Source organism: Balearica regulorum, chromosome 7 (genome assembly GCF_011004875.1).
Source record: "Balearica regulorum gibbericeps isolate bBalReg1 chromosome 7, bBalReg1.pri, whole genome shotgun sequence".
Lineage (NCBI taxonomy): Eukaryota > Metazoa > Chordata > Aves > Gruiformes > Gruidae > Balearica > Balearica regulorum.
Genome location: NC_046190.1, coordinates 35,917,494 through 35,942,581, shown reverse-complemented (window position 1 = coordinate 35,942,581; position 25,088 = coordinate 35,917,494). Strand labels below are relative to the sequence as shown.

The window sequence follows — 25,088 nt, the reverse complement described above, 5'->3', positions numbered from 1 at the left end:
TAATATCACAGTGAATTTTTATCTTTTAAAGTCCTTGCAGCAGAGCTATATCCACTGTATTAAAGAGAGATGTGCCATTTTTCTTTCCTGTATTGTTTTACTGTGTGAGCAAATAAGCATCTTCTCAGGTGCCAGTTCTTTGCCCTGTTAACAATGTTTAAATTTAGGGTTTTACATCTTAATTTTGCTAAAAGTGATACACTTAAGGAATTCAAATAGCTTTGAGCTGTGTCTTAGGCAGAATAAAGCAGAATCCAGCATATTCAGTCATGAGAAGAAAAGAGCAGTAAAAAGTGTCCCCTAAATAATTGAGTAGGATATTGAATGTGGAAAATAGACCCATTGGATGAAACTGTGCTTTATTTTCAAGATTAGTTTTTCAAAATAAAATTCAAAAGTGTATGAATAATTTTAAATTTGGAAGTATTTTTAATACTTTTGAGCAAGGACTAAGAAAGAATACTTTTGTCCAGAGGCTAGATGGTAGGAGACTGGAGTTTCTAATTTTTTTAAGCAGCTATTTTAACTCTTTCTGGAAGCTTATTCAGGTATTTCTTACTCAGAACACAGAAGTTTAGAATATCCAACTACCACAATGGAAACATGGAACTTCAATGTAAATCCTTTTTTTCTCCAGTGACAGCCCTATGCAAACTGGGTTTATTTTAATTTTGAACTATTGAGGGATTTATTCCCTTGTTTTTTCTTGCCAGTCTCTTCAGTATTTTCAGTGTACTGAACAAGCAACATCTAATTCTAGCCAGTAAGAAGAAGATTAGGCTCCAGCCAAGCTCATTTCCATGCCTTAATCACATATTTTCTAATTATTTTTTCTGTTTACTTTTTCAGCAAATGAAAGGGGCTTGAATATCTTTGTCTTTATTCTGATATGAGTTTTTAGGAAATAATCTCATAACTAATAGTTCTATGCAGTGAAGTAATTATTTTTTTGAAGAATTGGTTATGTAGCCTTGGGTAATATTTTTAAACTGTTAAACCCACCTATTTACTCTATGACATAAAATGAGAAAAGAAGGCTTCACCATTTCAGGACTCCTTCATCTCCACATTCTTACAATTGAAAATTTTGCCTGCTGTCACTAAGGCATTTATGTATGACCCATATTGCAGTTTGCAGTCATTACACAGAAGTTTCATTTATTTGAACCATTTTTTACACTGATTAATTCCTATGTCTCTATTTCATTACTAACATTCTCCAGATGTTTTTTTGTTGCTCATTTAAATGACCTGAGACCTCAAGGTGGACAAGTTCTATTGACGCTCTTCAAATTCTTTCCCTCCTTTCCTGAAAAAGGAATGTGCCAAGACACTTGTAACAAGCCTCCTTTTATGTTTGTGACTCAAAACACCATATTTGTTCAATTCAAACAAGTATAAAAAAATATCTCTGTGCTTGGTCCTTAACTGTGTTTTTATTCTGTGCCATTAGTGTGAGTGAGTCTGTTCAGCTGAGATCTCTGCTTCAGTGACGTGAGTGACAGACTGCCCCCTGAGCATCCCCAGAGTGGATCCCAGGATGTTTTAAGCTGGTCCGAGTTAGGTTTCCTGTACTCTCGTTCTCCTTTCTGCTCCTGTTGGCAGGATTTGACCTGTTCTCTGACTACAGTGCTAACACGGTGGCATAGTAAAGCAGTTCCGGAAGCTGATGGTTTTCCTTGCAGCTAATTTATACTGGTTTAGTCTGCTATCTAACTGCACCTTTGGGTGCTGTTTGACATTTTGCCTCAGCCAGGGTAGGTGGACTAGATACCATGGTGCTTCTGCTGATTTGATGAAAGGTTAACTCAGCAAAACAAAGGAATGGATTTTATTGGCGTCACCTTACTGAACCAGCTCACACTGTGGTTGCATACTTGCTAGATCTGATGCAAGGTAAATTTAATCTGAGATTTAGCTTTAGAAATAAACTTGCTACCTGGGGTGGCAGCAGGCAGGTATGTATTACTGAGTCAGTTGCTGGAGAAGACACAGCTGTAGGTTCCCCTTATAGATTTCCCTGAATAAATCTGTGGTGCAAAAAAATGAGGGCAAATAAAGCACGTTAACTGTAAGTACAGATAGCTAACTCCCTGTTTGTCACAGGATTGGAAGGAACAAATTTAATTGTCTTGTGATAACAAAATTTTTGACAAATTCCTGAATTTACACAGTTCAAACTTGATGGAGAATGCTGATGTATCTTAAAATTGTAAGAACACTTTTTTCAACCACTGATGCCATAAAGAATTAAATGAGCCATAATCTGAACACTTTAGTGCAACTTTTGTACTAAAGTAAGGTTTGGTGCTTTTCTGGATTTCACAGACTCTCTCTAGGGATTCCCCAGATTGCTTGGATTTTGGCTAACTTCAGAAAAATATTTAAAGCATATTATGTACTTTTATAACCATATTCTGTTAAGATATTTCTTTGTTAGTGTATGAAAGATGTATAGGCAACATGAAAGAGACTACAGTGTACAAAGTAAAAGTACTTCTGTAATCTCTTTTAATACCATAATAAATTATGTGATGTGCATTTAATAGTATTGACATATAACTATTAAATTACAAATAAACTTATAGTAGAGGTTCTGCAATGGAAAGCGACATTAATGTGGTTTACTGCATGTATTTCAGGACTATCCCAAAGAAAACTAAAGGGGCTAATTTAAGTATGTTCTCACCTTTTAAAATTCATGCTTTGATCTTTCTGTTGGGATGTCAACCATTGGCCGAAACTGTCGTCTTTGCAGGACTAGAGCCTCACAGTTCCCCAATGTTTGGCTACATTAAAGAGATACAAGACCAAACTCTTAATACATCATTTTCCTGACATTTAAACTACAGAACAGTCATCCTAGTGTATTAAGAATAGATTTAATACTTGTGTCCTTCAATCTTTGCTAGAAGTGATGGTATCAGATCCAGAATGCTTTGCTGAAGTAGTGGTTTTGTGGCCAAAGAAAGGCAATCTGTATCTGAAACCTCTGTATCACCTCAGAAAGCCTGTCAGTGAACAGCACTGAATGTCCCAAGTTCTTACCAGAGAAAAAGTTTAACCGTCAGGCTGGGATTCATCCGTGAGCATCTGGGACCAAAAGGCACATCTAGTTTTACCTCATACTACAGCACTGGTATCAGAAAAGGGGCCACGGTTGTAACAGCACTTGATACTGTGTAAACTAACGCCTCAGGCGCCAAAGGACCGCCAGGTTCCCTCACGGCAGCGGCTGGCGACGCCGCGCGCCACTTCGCGCCTTCAACCCGTCTGCCCGCGCGCGGGAAGCGCGCGCCCCTCCCAACCCCGGCGGAGAACCGCCCTCCGGCACCTCCCATTGGCTGCGCCAGCTTCTCCGCCAGTGGCCGAGCTGGGAGGGACGAGAGGGCGGGGCTTCTCCGGAGGTGGGCGGGGAAAGGGGCTGTACTGCGCCTGCGCTCCAGCGGGGTCTTGGGGGGGGGCGTGCAGGGTCCCTCGCTTTACCTGTCTGTGCGCCTCGGGACCGGTGTGCGGACTGTGCTGCGGAGCTGAGGCGGGATCAACCGTGCGCGGCAGAGTATCTGTTCATGGCAGACAGGTAGCGGCGGAGTAGGAGGAAGAACGAATGGGCGGAGAACAGCTGGGAGCCCGGGGGGGGGGGTTTGAAATTTTAAAGCTGGGCGCGCGGGTTGCCTCGCGCGCTCGCTCCCCCGCCTCGCGGCCCCTCCGGCTCCGGGCGCGGGAAGGCGGAACAGAGTCCTGAGGGGCGGCGGAGCGGGACCTTCATCCCGGGTGGGGGGCGAGTACGAGGCGCTCGGCGCCGCCCGGAATAATCGGTGAGAGGTACCCGCCGCTGCTTGGCGAGTAACTGCCGTTTGCGCTGGGCAGAGCCGGCTACGGGACGGGGTGCAGGCTCCTGGTGGGAGCTCTGTCCTTCTCTGTGCCCTGGAGCTCTAAATTTTGGCTATTGGCTAGATGGTAACTGAACCTCGAATAGCAGTTTTCTGGCTAGCTTTATGTTGAGGTTAAGGCGGAAAAAGTTAGTTCTCTCTGTTTAAGGTACTTGAGTGATTGTGGGAATTTTTATGTGCTCTACAGAGTTCAGGGAGATACAAGCTTTCTCGCAAGCACAGGGTTTGCAGTACGATATAATTAACTTATAAATGAGTATGTGTATATGGACACCAAAAGGAAGCACTAGCTGCAATATAGAGCAACTTATTTAACACTTACATCTTCTTGCTTATGCCTCATGTCCAAATGCTCATTTTTCATCCCTGTCCATTCGAAGAGACAATGTGGCAACATTTCCAGAGAGAAAATTTCCTATACTCTGCCTGTATAGAATTAAAAACCCCACTAAATATATATAAAAACTGAGTTTATACCTGAAGCTTTCTCTCTTCTTGTATACGGGTTGGCTATTTTCTTTTCAAATAGTGTCATGTCTTTGCAGTAACGAATTGTTACTTCAGTTTTCAGAAGAAAGTGACTGACTCCCCTGACACAATACTGAGGAATGGGTTGAACAACAGATACCGTGTGTTGGAAGTCAACATCGTACAGAGAAATGGAAGTGACCCTGAGAAATGCTTGACAATTACATCATCTCAGTCACTGGAAGATACAGAACTGTGCATCCTTAGGAATGGCTGGTAATCCATACAGAAATGTAGATGCTTGAAGACAGGATGAAATATTGGATTACTAAGTCACTCTTCTTTGTGTTGCCTTTGAGATGTATTTTACTCACTTAAAAGTGATAAGGAATCCTGACACAACATTTATCTAATGTCATATTATCAGTCTATTAGTGTAATGGATATTCATCTTGAGAGAACTCATGTCATGTAACTTGTGTTGAATAGATATTGCTACCTGGAAGTTTTAATTTGTCTTTGTACAAATGAACAGCAAGGCCATAAGCTCTGAGCGGGATATTTTCAGTGTTGTCTTGCAACAATTAGAAGTGTTCTTCTAAATGATGTACCCTCATTGTACATATAAATGCACAAAGATATGTCTGTTAAACAAGAGGTTTTATACAGTCTGTTAAAATCACCTTAGCTTGAGCTCTACTGCAAAAGTTTTTTCAAGTGTGAATCAGTGAGGGCTCTAAGGTGTTTGTGCATTGTGTGGTATGTTACAGAAGATTAGCTTAGTCTTTTGAAACATACAGGTGCGTGCATGCTATTTGGCACTGCTTTTTATTTTCCGTGCAAGCCTAAAAGATGGGAGAAAAGCAGTCTAAGCATTTCTTGGAGGAGCAAGTATAAAAGATCCCGAACCCTAAAACTTCTAAAAATATTTTTGCCTTTTTTTTTTGAGTTTCTGAAATAAGTATAATTGTTAAGTAAGAAGGTAAATCTCATGTAATTAAAAAGTGTAGTATGCCTGTATAAAACATAAGGATACTGAAATGGCTTAATACATGGATCTGGAATAACGTGAAGTCAATAGGATTTCCCTACGTGCAGGCTGTCCTGACGCATGATCCAATACTCAAAACTATTGAAGTTTTGTCAGTAAAAATTCCTTTATTCATTTTCAAAATTTATTTAGGTCAACTTAAAAAAAGAATCACAGTAACCTCCTGTTTTGAAGTATGTTGAATCTGATATATGTTAATATATAACTTCTAATTTGTGGTGTCCTTAGCTTGCAAATGGTTGTTCAAATGTATTTACGTTATAGGGAGTCTGTTCCAGTTGTTCCAGGAGACATCATTCATTTAGAAGGGGAGTGTAGCTCTGGTACCTGGATAATAAATGACCAGTCTGGATACCTAGTTCTTTACCCAGATCTGCTGCTTTCTGGCACTACAATATCAAATAGTATTCGATGTATGAGAAGAGCAGTGCTGAGTGAAAGGTTTAGGGTAAGTGTTAATCCTAGAGTGTCAAGCGTATCAGTGGGTTACTGTTTCACTGAGACTAGTAGTTTGGTTCTATTAAAACTGGCTGAGATACTGTATTGCAAAATGTTATTATTAGCTTTTTGTAATGTTTCCAACACAATATTTTAGAATGGAAACTGTCTGTGGCTGGGCTTCTTGTGTTTTTTGATAAATTTGGCTAAAATAATCCTATATTCTTAATATAATTAATGGGACAAAATTCTGGCAACTTCTTTGAAAATCTCTAGCTGCATTTTGTGTGGATATGAACCCTTTGCGAGGGACGTGCCTCTTGTCGGCCATATGAAAACATAACCACACTTGGACAAGTTAAAAGCCTCTGAAAAAGCAGCCCATTCAGCTAAGACTCTTTCTTAATACTCTACGAGAAGCAGGCTTTAGTTCAAGATCAAGCTGGAATATACATGTGCTGTAATCAGGGTTTGTGTGTGTTGACTCTGGAATCTGAATCTAGCTGTTGGAACTTGGAAAGAGGAAACGTTTCCTGTGGAAGTGTCTTTGCTGATATGTGGATTCAGCTGAGGAAAACTTCCAGACATGTAAATCCAAATTGGCAAGGAAACTGGAATGGAGTGGTAAACAGCCACTGGGAGCCTGTGACTGAAACAAGAAACTTAAGTACAGGGTGAGATGGTGTCAGGTCTGTATTAAAGAAATAATAGGAATAAACTAATTATTTGGGAGTTCTGAGTCCAGGATAACACCACCTTCCAGTTGTGAGTGGAACCCACAAGTGCCGGGTCTGTAAGTACTTAAAAACCATACTGATTAGATTACCAGTTGTGCGGTGGTGGCTCATGCAGAAGTCGTAACTTACCACCACTTTCAATTCTTATGAGTCTACAGAGCCCAGTCCTGGTGATGGTTAGATGGGTTTCTGAGCCATTCTGGGGATACTTGGAATAATTTTGTATAAATTGGTAAAACACAGGAAACTGCTTCATGCAAAAAAAAAAAAAAGTATCTGTAAGATTGTAAAGGTCAGTATATGCATTAGGAAATGCTGTTATTAATACTGCCCAGAGGCAAAACTTGTTCAAAATTTTAATCTGTACCTGTCAATCACATAGGGATTGTGTCCTAACATTATCAGGGTTGGGTTAAAAATGAGAGATAAAGCAATAGGAGGGACACATTTCAATTTGGTTGTTTTCACAGTCAGGTTTGCATATGTATTAATTAGTGAGGTGAAAACTAACGATCTTGCAATTAAATAAGTGCAGTCCATCATGTGCAGCAAATAAACCCCAGAAATTTTATAGAAAAAGTTTGCATGAAGTGGGCATAAATCTTCATGTATATATGTTATATGACATCTGTTGCAGGGCTCCGAGTCTGGTTCACGCCAAACACTGATTGGTACAATTCTTCATGACATTTTCCAACAATCGGTAACAAATAACTTGGCACAAGAAAAAGTTGAAGAACTAGCAAATAAAGTTGTATATGGACAAAAGTATCTCAAGGAAATGTAAGTAGCATTGCAGGTATATTTTTATGTTTAGAAGACAGGGTAGGAACATATGAACTAGCAGAGAAATTACTTTAAAACCTGTAGTACTAATATGGGGAGAATATTGTGCCAAATGACCTTGCTTTAATGAAACTTGAGTATCTTTGAGTAAAATATTTCCCTGTTTCATAATGTAATTTCATTTGCCTGCCCCACTGAGCTACTTCTATAGATCTGAATTATGTTTCTGGAGTGACTGTAGCTGTATTTTTATTTTTTTTTTTTTGTTCAGGCCAAGGAGTGTTTGTGCCTGTAACATTAGATTTCCAGGCATCTCCCAAAGCTGAGTTAAACATGATGAGTATAATTCACTTTAATCCTCGGGAGAAGAACTAGAAACTTGTGACTGACCAAGCATTGAGATGTCTGATATTTTTGTATTCTTTATCAGGTTACTTAATGGCTCAGTTGTTAGAGGACCTGTAACTTATTTTCTCTGCAAAGCTGATAGAAACACTAGCATAATAAATAGTCTTCGTATTTCCATCAGAAAATGGCAAGGTGAATGGCTGTCAGTTTTAAGATTTTACTGCAGTGTTGAGTAAAATAAAATTCAAGTCACATAAAAAAGCTATTACATCTAAAAGATTCTAAATTATATGTTGGGCAATGACAGTATCTGTTAGCTCCAGATGAGTTGGAAGTTAAAATGGTAACAAGATTTATTACTCTAGTTCTGTTATGAAGGTAGATATTTTGGATTGTGACTGCTAAGATTACTTAAAGGATTTTGTGTCACTCTGGGCCTCTGTGTTTGAAACTATTGATTTGCAATTCCTCTTTGCATATGTAGGCTACTATTTGTTGGAATTGAAAAGCAGGTTACGTAAAAGTCTGCTGGCTGCAATCGTTTGCACTTGTATGAACATTTTTGTGTAAAACCCACTTGTATTTCTCTGTTGCTGTAGAATAATAACATTATTTCCAGTGAGTGCCACCACTGAATTACCTAATGCCACATGATTATGTTCTGTGTGATGAGACTTTTGCTTTCTTGTATATTTGCAACTGAAGAGGTTCGTGATTCCTTTCCAATTAAAATGGTCTGAAACCTGTCAAAATGTATGTGAAGAACAAGTAGTAGATCAGTGCATTCAGACAAAAAGCAAATGGTCTTCTGAAAATTTTTTTAATGTCTTCAATTTTGCATAAAGCATAGGAATAGCCATTTTTAAATGCATGAGTCTGGTGCTCCTTTGTTGCAGTCTATTAGTTTTGTTTCATCACATCTACCATGCTGATGCTTTCTTTGTGCTACACCTGTCATCTCAAAAGTTACATCAGAAACAAACATAGTGTAGTTTATCTCTTGTAATGGATGGTCAGTTGTAGTTTTATGAAGTAATTGAGTTTAACCTTAATGAATCTGTCGCTACCTACAATTTACAGATGTTTAGTCAAACTTGACAGTTATTTCCATTAGTCTTGTTACTACTTGAGGCAAAATCTTGTTAGTACCAGCAGCAAATCTAGTATTTCTGTCTCCTTAATGTGCATGGCTTTATTTTTTAGGTATCACTTAAATCTGAAACAAACAGAAATAATGCAAGAAGTGGAAGAATATTTGCCATCATTTTTTAAATGGGCGGAAGACTTCATGCACAACCCAGCTAACCAAAATAAAATGCAACTAAAACCGTAAGAAGCCAGAATTAAAAGTTAAAACCGTTCTAAGTTGTATATCTTGTTTTGTTCACTTTTAGCTTTTAGAACAGCACTTTTTATGCAAATCTGTTCAGTGATATGGAGCTAATTCATGGCCTCACTGCCAAAATAGCTGATCTTGAGAGCTGCATGTTTAACTGCTGTTGTGAATCCTGGGGAAGACTGAGCGACATAAAAATCTTATTGGTCTTAAAATCCTTGTAAATGGTGTGGTTCAGAGTAGAAATTTTAGTAATTAGAAAAGCAAGCATGTTTGATCTACTGACTAAGCTAGAAGTTACTGCAAGTATGTGCAAGACCTACAAATCAGGATATGAAACTATTAATCAAATGTAATTCTTCACTAAGATAACAGTTTATCAGCGAAATGGTGATTTTACTCAACTGCTGCTGAGCTGCTCTTGTCTGTGGCTTCTTGCTGCTAATAGTATTAGCCATAGCGTGTTAAAGTTTCAGTGAAATGGCAGGTCTGAGTAAAATCTTTATGCTGTTTTCCAGTGTATATCATTAAACTTTTTGAAGAATCAAAATGTTTTAAAGTGTGGTTATTCAGAAAAGACCATAACCTATTAAAAACAGTTTAAGATTCTTTTTTAACTTTAAAATTTAGGTGAATAGCAAAACTACATGCCAATGTGCAGTTTAAAGTAATGTTGATGTACTTCCTCTGTTAATGGGAAGATAGTTTGAGTGAGACTTGATGCACTTTATTTCTAAAGCTAGTGCCTAAAGAGTGCTTATAATGCAAAAATATTAAATATTTAATTGCAACACATTTTAATATAAGGAAATTGTAACTTCTGATTTAATTTTCTTCCTAGGTCAAGTGGTGAAAAACCAGAAGATTTCTCTTCTAAGATAGAGATTGTAGACATCTTAGACATTGAAGAGAACATCTGGTCTCCAAGGTTTGGCTTGAAGGGAAAGATTGATGTTACAGCCAGGGTGAAAATCCATCGCCAGTCCGGAGTACAGTCTAGGATAATGCCATTAGAGCTCAAGTCTGGCAAGGAATCTAATTCTATAGAACACAGAAGTCAGGTACAAAAACCAAATGTCTAAGTTCATATCAGTGGTTACGCATACTTTTTTATTAGATGACCTATTTTGTCTTGTGAATGTGAAACACATTGTATGTGGCATCAGCTAGACTTATGGATGGCTGATCCTAGCATGCCCAAAGCTGCTGATATAAAATGAAAGTGAACTGATGAGTGAGAAGTAAATACGTTTACTACTTTCAATCACACTTGCAGTTTTTATCCTGAGATATCTGTTCTTTAGTCTCTTCTTACTACATTCAGATATTAGGCTGAGGCAAACTGCTTCAGGAATTACTGTTGTACATGTTTCTAGATAACTGGTCTGATCTAGAGGTAGTACCCTTGTATAAACTTTTGTTAAGGAAGATGCCTTTTAATTGAAATTCTTGGTTAGGTGTTTACTATTTATGGCTTCTAGATTACTTGTGATAGTAATGGCTGCTTAACCATATAAACTGCAGAAAAACTAAATACACCTTGCAGCGTATTTTGTTTTTAAGACATTGTAATAAGTTTATATATAATGTTTGCAGGTTATTCTGTATACGTTGTTGAATTTAGAACGGAGAGTAGATCCTGAAGCTGGATTTCTTCTTTATCTTAAAACTGGTACTATGTACCCTGTTTCTGGAGCTCGTATGGACCGAAGAGGTAAAGTTGTTCCTCTTTCCCAGAAACCATAATTACCTTAATTAAAATGAAACGTTTTAGTAATAGTTGTAAGGTTTACTCTCATGAACATCTGTACTTACAGATGTATCGCTTGTGATAATGTTACTAATTCCAATAAGCTTATGTTAAAAACCTAATTGTTTTATTAATACTTCACTAGGACTTTGCTATATGAATACTCACTTCTTATCTGGCTGAAAAGTTGATGGCTAGTTACTTTTGAGTTAGAAATTGTTACAAACAAACCCCAAAACATCAGCTTAGTTTGTTGTTTTTCTTGACAGAATTAATGAAGTTAAGAAACCATGTGGCCTTCTATTTAACACACAGTACTTATAAATCTGCCACGGGAAGACAGCAGTCGCAGCTTGCTGCTTTGCCTCCTGTAGTTGATGACAGTCAAGCCTGTAAATATTGCTCCCAAATACACAATTGCTTTCTATACAGCAGGTAAAAAAAATCCAAACCCAAACAAACTTGTGTTTTTTAAATAAGCGTGAATTATTGTAGCTTTTGATACTGTAATTTCATTTTTGTGGTTGACAGTTTCTTATTTCTTTACTGAGGACTCTTGCGCCCCAATAGAATGCTCCATAGACCCCACTGTAACTTTTATAGTGCAAGTCCCTGATCTTGCAGAGACTTAATGTGGTTGGTCAGGTACACTTTCTGCAAGACAAAAATCTGAGATAAGTCTCAACAAAATACTTGATGACAATAACAGATTTCTGTTATACCTAAGTTAATTATGATTTTAAAAAAGCTGTATTCTTGCAACTATTTGAAATGGGCAGTCTTTTGAGGATGAATGATGGCTGGACAACAACTGTCACTTTGACTCTGTAGATGATTGTTTCCCTATAGGATAACACACAAGTAATGATACATTGATATTACTCTGCTGAAGTGTTACTGCATCTCCTGTTAGAGATGTCATGAGCAAATATTTGATAAATTTTCATGTAATGGTTTTAAAAACAATTCAATAACTTTATAAGTTTTAGTCTTTTCTTTATGCTGCATAAAAAACCAGAACCAAATCATATACTGAAGAGATCAAATGAGGTATGTTAGAACAGGAGAGCTTTTGGGGTGATCTTGTGTAAATGTAACTCCTGAATATTTTTAAAATTTTTAGGGGTAAAATTATATGATGAGGGAACTTGCTTTGTGGGCATACACAATGTGTTTTTGTAAATGTTTTGTGTGAAATACTATTTCTAATATTCGGTTGTTACAGCAACAGGATTATTACTAACTGGGTAGCTATTAACTTCTGAACTAACTTTATACCTGATTAGGTATAATGTCTATTGATATTTAGTTTTGAGATAAGCAAACTTCAAGCCAATTTGTTTATTAATAATTAAATTCCCCTTTGCTTAGCTAAATCTCACTATAGTATTTGTATCTTAGAAAAAAAAGGAATAAAAGATAAACCATCTAAATATATACTGTACTGTTCTTGAAATGTCTTTAATTAGTCTTTGACCAACTTATCATCCTTAATAATTCAAAATCATAGAGGTGATGCAAACTTACTAATATGAGATTGTTCACATGAACAAAGGATACAGGTTCAACTTTATTTCAGTGATGATAGATTAATCTAGATGGTATGTTACAGTATAAATTTAGATTGGCATTATGTACATATAGACTTGCAAGAAAAAAAAAGATACAAGTTGACTCTTTCCTGTGTTTGGTTCTACTCCCAGAGCTGTAGAACAGAAGATGGCCAATGTGTCTTTTCCTCCTGCTATGGTACCTGTTATTGAAAGAGAGACCCAGCACCTGAAACCCTCCCACTTAGAGTATTTCAGCCTGTGGTATCTAATGTTAACTTTGGAGCTGCAAAGTGCAGAGGGTAAAAAGGGATATAAAAATATATGGATGACACCTTCTTTGGAAAGGTAAGATGTAATTTCTAACCTGGTACAAACGATGCTCCCTTCACTAACTAGAAATGAGGCATTGTCAACTTGTGTTCTCAACACAAGGAAAAACAGGTGTTTTCTAGTGCTTGTAGAAATAATCAAATATGCTACTTGCATAGGTAGGTTTTTTGTGAGACGTGACCTAATGGTGACATTAGCCTACGCGATTTATTGTGTTTGTATTTGCAATATGATATTTGAGTTTTTGTTGTTGTTAAGTTGTGTGTAGGAAGCAGCACACTGCAACCTCAGTCTTCAGAAGCAAAAGTGGTACAATTCTGTTCATTTGTGTCTCTGGGGGCTGAGGCTGAGTGCTGACTGTGATCCCAGCTCATCGTGCTGGTTTCCTGAGGGTTTACTTGACAAAGATGTGTTTTGGACCATACTTCTAGGTGTGGCTCTGAACGTGGATAAAAGCAGACTAAAGGCTCTTGTTGGCTGAAGTAGCTTGTTATACATCTCACAGTCCAGCAGCTGTGGAAGAAATAATTGGCGGTTTGTAGGCCCATTTCAAGGCATCTGTAGAAGTGAAACATAGCTGAGTAGTTAAGTGAGACAAGCAACTCTATTAGCAAATACGGAACATCTTAGTGAAGTGGATCCATAAATTTCAGTATTTAGTTTTTAACAGGATATTATAGATAACTTTAGCCTACATATTGGACTCTGTTCTTGGAACAAGTGCAAGGGTTCTACATATTCTTACTAAACTTTTCTGGTCAAAGTGGCTATTGTCAAGCGACTGTTTAATCTTCCTGGTTCTTCTTGTGTGTGTTTGCGTTGTTGAGGGTTCTTTTGTTGCTTTGGGGATTTTTATTTTTATTTTGTTTGTTTTTGTGTTGGTTTTGGTGGTTGGTTGTGGGTGGTGTGAGGCTTTTTTACTTGTGGGTTGGGGTTTTTTAATATTAAGATTCTCTCAGTAAGAGAAATATTAAAGTATATTTTTTTCTAACATCTTCAGAGAGAAGGCTGGCGATTGTGTTGGAAGCATGGTCAGAGTTGGCGAAGTGCAGGAAATTTCTGAGGGACAGTATCTACACTTTTTCCAACGTAAAAATGGTGCCATACCTGGAACAAACCTATTGGTCGGTGATCGAGTGGTTGTGAGCGGAGAGGAAAATGGCTTACTTGGTTTGGCTACTGGCTATGTTAGAGAAGTCAGCGTTACAAAAGTCTCCTGTTTGTTGGGCAGGTAATTGAACAAAAGGAAAAATACCTGTTTGAAAACACTGTGATACTGGCTTCAGGAAGGGTACTTGTAGGTGTCCAAAAAACTCTGACAGGGTCTGACTCTTCTTGCTGGGCTTGGGGAAGTACCCTTTGGAAATTTTTGTATCTTGATTGAAAATGTTGATACTTGGCCAGTGTATATGCCTGTCTATTTAACTAGGTTGTTTGAATAAAAGTATGCTTGCAAACTGCATTTGCTTACGTCTCCAACATGAGACTATATGGACACTGTGATTACTATGCTAATGGTCACTTTCATTATTCAGGCTACATGGCCTTTACATTGAGCTCTGATCATGTTTTATTTAGGTCAGTTAGTGTGTTTCTTCTAGCTATGGCTTTACTCTGGGACTCCTAGGAGGTATCACTTAACACTTAGTAGTAAGTATTTAATCATCAACATGGTGCTTGTAAACAGAATTACTTTGTCTGTGTTACTATCATCCTTCAGGAATTTGTCAAAGCTCCCCAAGAACACCATATTTAGGTTAGATCACGAAGAAGGAGATTTTGGTGTAGGAGTCCCCTTTGAAAACCTTTCTAAATTGATGAAAGATTCCCCAGTCAGGTATGAAAAATCAAATTAGTTTCACACTTTGAATATTTCCAGATAAAGCTTCTCAACTGGTTAACTCTTGATTCTTGGTTGGTTTTTTTTATCCGCAGTGAAAGACTCCGAAACTTGATAATTGACTTCCACAAACCACGTTTTATTCAGCATTTGAGCTCTGTCCTTCCTCCAGAAGCAAAGGAAACTGTTGCAAATATTTTAAAGGGTACAAAGTGGTTTTCCTCAAAATTCTCTCTTTAGTAGTACGTCTCTATAACCAAAGCATTTATCACACTAAATATAAGGGTATTTTTCTACTTTGGGGTCTAAGTGGTAGTTTTCAGCTTAAAAATTAAAAACAAGTTCTTACCTTGCATGCTGTCTTGTGACTAAAGTGGTTGTAAACTAGTTAGAAGATATAACCAGATATTTGATTAGAACTTTATTGTATTTTTGTTAGTTGCTGCAGCTTGCAGTTTCAAACAGTGTCACAGGATTACCTCTCTAACCCTTATAAAAGGAAGAAACAGGGAGCAGGGAAGGCTCTTGGGATAGAGGAAGCAGGCTTTGAGAGAGTGGAAGGAGATGGGCTTTGGTGTAAGCATTCACTTGTATAATCACTTGCTGAGTGGCTACTCTGTAGTGTGTGATGCTTTGTGGCATTAAACCAAAATTTGTTTAGGTATTTGGCAGTGTCTCATTTGGTGAAAATCATTGTTCTCTGACAGAGTTGTCTGTGAAAACAGAAATTTAACTGAATTCTCTTAAAGCAAATAGAACTTCTTATAAAAACTCAGTCTGAAGACTGAGAGATGTGCCTTGTTGCTTTGAGGTCTACTTCAAATAAGAACTTTTGCCCAGCTTCCTGGAAAACTACTGAAAGGGTAGAAAATGAGAAGAAGTCATTTATTCTGAAACTCAACAATGACTGATTAAGTTGTACCAGAAGACAGGCAAAACAGTGTCTTCCCCTACTTGCAAGCCATATATTTTTGTTTACAGAAAGGCAGTGATAAACCTAGATGTTTCTAATTTTTTTGCTCAAGCTTTGCCTAGTCCAAATAGCTGGAACATGTTGCCTATTTGCATCAGAGTGGGGAAAATCAGCTCTGATATAACATTTCTTCTAATCAAGATACTATGTGAGCAGTTCATTTCCCTTTGTGAGCCATATCTTTGAACATGAAAATGGGTATGACAAAATAGAAATGCCCATACAAGACTACCATATGGAGGTGGTCATTTATGATATTAGAAAGAGTCACAAAAGGTCTAAGAATAAAGATGTCTTCAGTGATTTATTTCTAAGACCGTAGTACAGACCCTGTACTAGTTGTCTGTGTATTATGTTTAATATCATCACTTCAGTAGAGCCTACAGACTTACCCTGCTCAATTCGTTAAGAGCTTTATGGAGGAAGAAACTATAGTTTTATTAACTAGCAATTATTACAATGATTATAAAGTATCAACATGTAATTTTTATTTTTCTTTAAAGGTCTGAATAAGCCTCAGAAACAGGCAATGAAACAAGTGTTGCTTTCAAAAGACTACACACTTATTGTGGGTATGCCTGGAACAGGAAAAACCACTACTATATGTGCTCTAGTAAGATCATGTACCTTGATGTTTACATTTTTTTGGTGAGATTTGGAGGAGAGCATTAAACATACTGTGTATAAAGCATACTGTCCAAAATTAATTGTCATGACTTGGTCTACTGGTATCTGCATAATTTCAAAGAAATTATTATTAAAAAGAAATTTGCAGATTTCTTTTTACTTAAGAACTTATATTTGGTAGAACTAAAAATGTATTTTGTGGAGTAGGATTCTCTTTTGCTTGTGTAGGAATATATGTGGGAGACAGAAGTGTGATATTTAATCACTTCTGTGACACTTCAGTGTTAAAATTCTTTGGTTTCAAAAGTTAGCAAGTCCTCAAATCCTGAGTTAAGCTCAAAAAAAGGACTTCTTTGGGAAGCCAGTAACTTGTCCATTGTAAGTTGTATAAACCCATGGTGCTGAAGCTATGTGCAACCTGGTAACCCAGTCAAACATGATTCTTGTATGTTAACTAATATTTTTTTTCTTTTGTTTCCCTCTGCCACTCATTAGGTGAGAATTCTTTCTGCTTGTGGTTTCAGTGTTCTTCTGACTAGTTTTACACACACTGCTGTAGACAATATCCTGCTAAAGCTAGCCAAATTCAAAGTTGGCTTCTTGCGCTTGGGGCGAGCTCAGAAGGTTCATCCAGATATACAGAAATATACAGAAGAAGAAATTTGCAGGTCCAAATCAATTAAATCTGTAACAGACTTGGAAGAGGTCTATAACAGTCAGGTAAAAAAAGTGGGTTTTGCTAGCCTTGCAAGTTGATAAGGATAATTACATTTGTATTATGGTTGTTTGGCAGAGAAGGAACCCATCCCAAAGATGTGTTACTGCAGTAAGAAATCTGAGCTGAAAAAGATAATCAATCTCTGCATTGCTTCAATTTCTTTATAGCCAATAATGACCAACATTAACAGTTGGAAAGTTGAAAAGCATTGTTTATGTCCACACAAAGTAACTTACCATTTTAAGTAGTAAGTCCCAAAGATGCCAGTGCTTTTATCTGAGATCTTGTGTGGCGGGGTGGTGATTAACTGCTGCAACCTCTTCTGTCTTTATTCACATATTGCTGCTGTTTGTCCCTTTTCTCCTCTCACTTGTGGTGGTTGTGCCACTTGTACAATCAGCAGATGGGGAAGACGAAGTGGTGTGCTGCGGAACTAACCTGGCCTGGCCAAACACTAATTTTTGCTTGAAAGATTAATGCTGCCTGTGTGAATATCAATGCAAACTATAATGGGAGCTGGGTTAACTGAGTCAGTGGTAGCTTTAAATTAAATTAGTTGAAAGAATGAAGCTTCATGGTAGTTGGAGTAAATGCCAACTTTGCCAAAGGTGCCATTTACTTTTTTGTTGATAGGCACTGCAGGTGAATGATTGAGGTCGTAAGTGATGTAACGTTTCATATTTTAGACATTTCAGATTGCAGTGGAAGCACAGTGGTGGGAAGAACTGTGCTGCTGTTTTATCTTCTCTTTGGAATTAAAAAAACCCAAACCACATCATTTTCTACAGTAGTCATTCCAGCACGCTCCATGAATTCTATATGTATAGAACCTGATATCACACTGAACACATGGCAGGAAGGAATTATTTAGTACAATCTGCTCTAAAGCTGTTTTTTGTTTGTCATTTGCAATCAATGCAAGAATGTGAGGCCAGTATATATGTAAGGTGTGCTAGTTTGATTTTGAGGATTAATAATTTGATTTATTTCACATTTTAGTTTTTAGTTTAATGGCGAATACTATTTTTCTTTTACCTTGGAAAATGTAATGCTAAAGGATATAAGATGTATCTTATCCTTAAAGTGTGTCTCAATTTTCAGACAGTGGTAGCAACGTCTTGCATGGGAGTAAATCACCCCATCTTTGTTCAGAAGCAATTTGATTTCTGTATAGTTGATGAAGCTTCCCAAATAAGCCAGCTCATCTGTCTGGGCCCACTTTTCTGCTCCAAACGGTTTGTGCTGGTAGGGGATCATCAGCAGCTGCCTCCACTTGTACTGAATGCGGAAGCAAGGTGAGATGAAATGCCGCTGGACAATTAGTAGTAACTTGCGTTCTGGGAAGGCTCTTGCAATATTTTGCCTGACACCATTTTTTGGTTTTGTTTGTTTTTGTAACAGAGATCTTGGCATGAGTGAAAGCTTATTTAAAAGGCTGGAACAAAACCAAAATGCTGTTGTCCAATTAACTGTGCAATACAGAATGAATAGGTATTTTAAACTTTTATTTATTACATCAGGGTTTTTGATACAGAATTGAAACCACAAGATTTGACACCTTTTCTTGTTTTTTTAAATCTTTAGTAAAATTATGTCACTGAGTAACATGTTAGTGTATGAAGGCAAACTGGAATGTGGCTCAGAGAAGGTATCAAATGCCACTGTTAACTTGCCCAACCTAAAAAAATTGAAACTGGAGCTTGCAGATGCTTCAAAAGCATGGTTGAAGGAAGTAGTTGATCCAGACACACCTGTGTGTTTTCTGAACACAGAGAAGGTAAAGTTTGTTATATTCTCCTTTCAAAATTGTAATTTTTATGCATGTTTTCAATACAGTCAATATGTAAAACTTCATACAGCTTAGGTAGGGTAAAAGATATAACTTTAAAAAATGGTTTTCTAGTTAATATGTAAAATGTGCAACATGCAAAACTGTTGTTAATATCACAGTGGGGTGGTAGAGCCACTGCTAGAAACGTTGCATCTAAGAGCAGCTGAAAAGTTTAATTAAGATAATATTTAATGTACTAAACCTTTGTTCTCACGTGCAGAATGTAGCTCAAAGTGTGTAGTCATGTTGGATGCCCATGCAACCATAGAATGACATCATTTCCAGTAGCTGGGGATCAGTGGTGTCTAAGCCATGTGCTAGTGGCAGGAGTAATTGTAATTCACCATTGAATTTTGCTGACATTCTAGACACTCAAGTGTGAGGGAGGAGTAAGTTGGTTTAGGTATGTCCTTTTTTAGAGACTCAAACTTTTGCCAGAAAAATAAAACTCTAGAATGGATAAGAATTATGTAAAGAAACTGACTTGTAGATAAAATGACAGTTTAAATGCATGTGTAAAAAGATTAATAAATCAGCACATATTTGTGGTCTCTAGTACTTGCTGTCACTGTAGTTCGTGACTGGATTATGAAGATTTGAGTCTGTATTCCTCTCTAACAGGTTTTATGTTGATACCTATTAATACTGTGTTTTGCCAATAATTGTATCAACTGATGATCTCTTATGCTGACCCTGGAAAGGACTCTCCAGTCTCTGTGTTCTCCAGGACTCTTTTTTTTTTTTAATAACAATTCTGATAGAATCTCTTCAATGGTCTAAGAAGAAACACAGTGTTTACTTGAGTGACTCAGAAATTTCTAAAAATGCCTAAACTAAACAGAGGAACCTTTTCCAGGAATACTTCAATAGCTACTATCCCTTTCACAGGAAAGGAGACAGTTGGTCCCAGGGAAGAGACTTGTCCCAGTAGGAAACTGGCTGATACACTGTTCATCTATTAATTAGACCAAAATGGGTAATGTGAAAGCTAGAGTTTCTGTTCCATTTCAATTTTTTTCTTTCCTAGAAAGCCCATCTTGAGTATAAGACAGCTGTTCTGTTTGTAGAACCAGTAGGAAAGTTTCACTTCCAAAATACTCTTGGTTTTGTTGAGACATAATGTCATATCTGTTTTTGAACTTCCCGTCAAAACTCCATGTATTGTTGTAGTCCTAGAGGGCGAGAAGAAGAAGAAAGCAGCACAAAAACCCAATCCAAAAACTCACAGCAAACCCAAACACAACCAGCATGCATTTTGTTTTCTTTATAATGTGGTGTTTTGTTTTTGGTTTTGTTTTTTTCCCCTGTATATTGTTGTTCATAGTGTAACCAAGAAAAGCTTCTGAAGAAACATACTTGGAGGGATACAAAAGGGGAGAAAGGAGAGGGAAAAAATTCATAAATACACCACCAGGAAGCTTGCATTTATTATGCTTACTTTTTTAGAAAAGAAAAATGCCTCAATTGCTTTCTGTTTAATAATGTAACATATTTGTGACAGTAATCAGAAATCTATTTGTTCCTTTTCTCCCAAATCGTGTGTCAGTCTGCGCTTCCTCTGACAGCTTGGGTTTGAATGTTGAAAAATTATATTGTTGATTTAATGCCAATCTTCTGGGTAATTCTAGGCCAAAGTTATTTTTGTTGAGGTTTTTTGGTGTACTATGTGACCGTAATAAATATAAATGTAAGTACATGTAAGGATGACCTAGCTTTTAGAACTCTTTTTACCTAAAATAGTTTTTGTATAGCTTTTGGCTACATTTATGCCAGTGTGGATAGAAACTAACTGTTCATGAACCTAGTGCTTTTCTGCTTGAAGAAAACTTGATCGCATGCAAGTTTGGAGGTGTCTTTAAGTGTGATGTTTTCAGAATAGCGAATTTAAAAAACACACAACAGTGTAGCTCTTAATTCAGTTGTGGTATGACAGGTCATAACAACAATTAGACTGCCTGATGTCAGTGTAAAAAAACAAGTTAGCTTACAGTAAGTATTGAGCTGTGTAGCTGTTGAGACAAGCTATGGAGAAAGTGCTGTTGTGGAAAAAGCAATGGAATCTTCTGATATGAAGGAAAATAGTTTCTGCTTCTATAATCTATGCAACATACTGAAAACACATTATGTCACGTAAAAGAAGCTTGGAGGAGATGTTGCAGAAAAATAGGTTTCTTGCTGAAGTATGTAGTACCCTACTTCAGCAACACAATACAGACTACTTTTTTTTTGCATGTGGCTGGAATCCTTAAATAAACTTGTGGATGCAGTAGCCTACTATTAATATATATATATGTATATGTGCTGCCTCGAGGAGACCGCTAGATAGAGTTGCAGCAGTGTCGCATATGGGTTTGTCAATCTCTATTAGATTATTTTTTGTTCATTTGCAGTGCTGTAGTGTGCTAGGCATTGAGCATAGATTACGTTTAATGAGCTACCCAGTCAGCTTAATTTCTGGATTTGTGAAGATTTTGATGTATATTGTACCCTGTCAGATTATATACGTGCAGTGGTACTGCTTTAGTAAGCAGATACCACTTACCTGGAATATTCTCACAAATATTAACTATGTATTACTTTACTCACATGTTAAACATTATAGTGATCTCCAAATTCAACCATTCAGATGATACTGGTGTGGCTGTTTGGAGAAGTACAACTAGTTGTAGCAGGATGCTGAAAATGTTGCATACAGTGATACAGTTGATACAGTGAGTTAGGGATCAGAATATAGTATGCCTTTATAGACAGCAAGAGTCATTATTTTCCATTTATATTTTTAAAGGTTCCAGCACCAGAACATGCAGAGAAAGGTGGAGTAAGTAATGTGACAGAAGCTAAACTAGTACTCTTCCTCACATCCTTATTTATTAAGGTATCTTTTACTTTATTACATTGTTCAGAGGGGCAGCTTTATAATGATGCATTTCTACATTGCTATAGTAATGGAGACTGTGTGTTGGGTTATGGTTTGAGGGATAACCTTAAAGGTTGGCTACACATCGGTATAGTGAGGAGCCTGAGCTCTTCATTCAGTTCGCTGTCCCTTGCCTAGTTGAATTTGGGATGCAAAAAAAGCTGGATGCCAAATTCTTTTAAGAGATGAGGGTTTTCTTGTGAAGGAGGGGAGAGAGTTTGCCTTCCTTATTTCACCCAGTCAGCTTCAGGAGTAGTACAGACTAGGAGTTCTGAATGTTCACCTCACAGTTTGAGGAAGAAAGAAAAATATGGATTTCAAGGATATCTGTCTTTGTGCTCATTTAAGAGAAAGCTTGGAAACTTGCAGTAACTAATATTTTCTATTTTCTTTAGTTAATACCAGCTACATCTAGAGTTCCACTGATGACTTACTGTTGATACAATATCTTGCAGCACTGCTTAAAAAAACCCCAAACCACCGAAAACCAAACAAACCAAAAAAACCCCCAAAACTCTGAGGGTCTTCTGACAGTAATGAGTATCCCAAGCTAACTGCAGTGACACTTTTTCTTTTGTTTCTTCATTCAGGCTGGCTGTAAGCCATCAGACATTGGCATTATATCGCCATACAGACATCAATTAAAAACAATCACTGATTTGATGGGAAAATTGAAGGAGAACAGAGTGGAAGTCAACACAGTAGACAAATACCAAGGAAGAGACAAAAGTATAATCATTGTCTCTTTTGTTAGGAACAGTAATGATGAAAATGTAAGTTGGTCATAATAACTTTGTTTCAGTCAATTTTAACAGTTAAACCCCTCACTTTCAAAATGCATCTATCTAAACTCTAAAATTTAAGTAGGAAAAATAAGAGCAAATTATGTTTATTTAGCAGCTTGGCACCCTCCTGAAGGACTGGCGACGTCTTAATGTTGCTCTGACAAGAGCCAAGCACAAACTAATCATGGTGGGCTGCGTTCCATCCCTGTGCCGCTATCCTCCCTTGGAGAAGCTACTCCACCACTTGCGGTCTGAGGCAATGATATCCTTTTTCTCCATGCTGTTCTGTGAAAGGGGAAAGGTAAGGTTGACTTAGGGAGATTTGAGATAAGGATGGGAAGATCTTTGATAATTTAGGTTATACTTTTAGCACTGATTGGCAACATGGTACAAAATGTGGTAATTAAATATGCCAAAAATATACTTGAGATCGAGCTAATAAATGGATTTAGAACCTTCACTGTCTTGAAAACTAGAAAAAGGCCATGCTGATTTGCGAGTCAACTTTGACAGAATTTATTTTAATTCTGAGGCCTGAATTTTTAATGTTTAATGCTTTTGCATTTTTTTAATCATCCTAGTTTCTTGGCATCTTAATATCAGTGTGATTGTTTTCCTCAGAAGTACCATTAAATACAGCCGGTGAGAGAATGGTTCATGAATAATGTTGCTAGAATGGAAAATTGTGTAACTTTCAGATGACTTGTAAATTTTTTTCTTTCTCTCTGGTACTGTACTGAGTTTACTCTAGCTATGGCTGTTTCCATCTCCTATTTAAATAAGAAAGACCTTGTTAGCTTCTTTCTTTGCAACTGCCAATAGGTATTCAAACAGGTTTTGTGTTTTTGTGAAAGCCGTGTGTTACCAAAATGCTTCCTTAACTTGGTACATCTTCAATCTTCCAGCAGGGGCTCATGAAAGTATCCACAAGTGTAACATTTTATGATTGTGAAGATGGAGACTTTTACAGGCGTTTGTGTGTTTTCTTCTGGTGCTGCTTAATGTAAATAACTGGTTAGTGGGGTATCAGTGCTGATGCATACAGTTTAATCTGAATGAAGCCGAACCAGCAATCACATTCAATTATTTTAAAGCTTTCCTTTCAGTAAAATAAGACATACATTTATTTCTTTAAGCCGATTGTTGAGGTAGTTGTTTTAGTACCAGTGTACTTGTAACAAACCAGAAATATGAATACTCTGTTCCTTCAGATACTGGATAGCTACTTCTATATTCACCTTTATCTTGAGAAACAGTTATCTGCATAAGTGACTGGGGAAACACTTGAAGAAGAAGGGGAGTAAACCAATGCTGCATTGGGCCATAGTTTTCTGGGCTCAGTCTGGTTTTAAAGACTTTAAAATGTAGTTTACATACGGGAATTCCATTTATTAGAATTCCTAATTAGAATGCTGTGGTGTTGTGCTGTTTGGAAAAAAAAATCAGGAAAAACTTCCTTTGCTTTTTCCAAGCCTCATGTTCTTTAAAGTGTGCTTCTGTTTTTTTAAATACTGAAATATTTTATATTTATATACATAATGTAATTAATCTCTCATGAAGATCCCTTGACAACTTTTCTAATCTCTTGATTTTGCATACATCTGGGAGAAATGTGATGTTGATTCCCTTAACTCCCTTCCATGAACTAAGATATTTAGCAGATAAATCTGTTCAAGTGAAACACTGCCCAGCTGAAGATCATAATAAAACTCTGGTTTCAGTTTATCTGATCTTCAAAAAAAAAAATAATCCCAAGAAACAACACTAGAGATGCAGCTTGATGACTAAGAAGTTTACATGCTCAGGTTCTGGTTTTTGTAAAGATGATAGCATCTATACAATACAAAATATCCTTTACTTGACAGATCTGTTTTAGTTTCTTTATACTACCTCATACTCTAGACTATTACTAAGAAGCTTCTTTCCGAGCTTGCTAGTGGAAGCAAATTCTTTTGATTCTTCAGAATCATTAGTATTTGTTTTCTCTTGGATAAATGTCAAGTAGTTGTGTGCATATAGTTGCAGACAAACTTCTAGATGTTAAATATGGGCATTTTCACTCTTTTTTAAACTGCTCCCTAACTTTTGTAATGTTTGAAATAATAAAATTTTGATGTTGGTTTTGTTATAGTTGTTTATACTTTGTTAATACTTTGCTTTATGTAATACAAATATTTTGAACAGTACGAAAATAATTTGAATAGTTGACAGGATATCCTCTTTCTCAGGTGAAGATACACTCTTCATCAACTGTATGCGCTCTGAGTCTTTCAAAAGATCAAAAAAACTAGGGTAAAATATACTTTTATTAGAGCAGTGATTTCAGAATAACATATCCTTGTATAGAAAAGTTTTTCTTTCTATTTTTGGGATCTGTGTATACAAAAGTCTTAAGATTTGGTTTATCTATTTTCTTACATCAAATTATGCTTCTCCAGGAATTATTAATAGCATGCAGATAAGTTTATAAATAAATTGGAGGTATTTCCATCCCTCCACAAAGTTGCATGAAAAACAGGCACAAGAACAATCCTGTACTTCCTTAGCTACTTCTAAAATGTGCAGTTTTTTGCATGGTGAAACTTGGATTGAGCGGAGATCTACAGATTAAACGTTTTGATCTGGTAGCCTCAAAATTGAGATGCAATTCTCTAAAACACACTTGCATTCTAATGAATATATATGTATATGAAAGGAGTATCTTGTA

The 25,088-nt window shown here is 36.9% G+C and overlaps 1 protein-coding gene across 2 annotated transcripts; it reads left to right on the top strand.

The window, feature by feature from the left end:
- The first annotated feature begins 3,460 nt into the window (after positions 1 to 3,460).
- Positions 3,461 to 24,507, top strand: DNA2 (DNA replication helicase/nuclease 2). Of its 2 annotated transcripts, none has more exons than XM_075758889.1 (20): positions 3,461 to 3,580; positions 4,458 to 4,637; positions 5,677 to 5,860; positions 7,225 to 7,370; positions 8,925 to 9,050; positions 9,899 to 10,118; positions 10,654 to 10,771; positions 11,077 to 11,242; positions 12,511 to 12,705; positions 13,691 to 13,921; positions 14,411 to 14,527; positions 14,626 to 14,735; positions 16,007 to 16,116; positions 16,626 to 16,850; positions 17,950 to 18,143; positions 18,250 to 18,339; positions 18,433 to 18,625; positions 21,465 to 21,554; positions 22,187 to 22,369; positions 22,497 to 24,507. In XM_075758889.1, exons 1-20 carry the CDS (start codon positions 3,570 to 3,572, stop codon positions 22,695 to 22,697), a joined length of 3,090 nt encoding a protein of 1,029 aa, XP_075615004.1. In that variant the 5' UTR covers positions 3,461 to 3,569; the 3' UTR covers positions 22,698 to 24,507. The 2 variants fall into 2 exon arrangements, with proteins under 2 accessions (XP_075615004.1, XP_075615002.1); XM_075758887.1 differs by having other exon boundaries at positions 22,494 to 24,507.
- Positions 24,508 to 25,088: the final 581 nt, after the last annotated feature.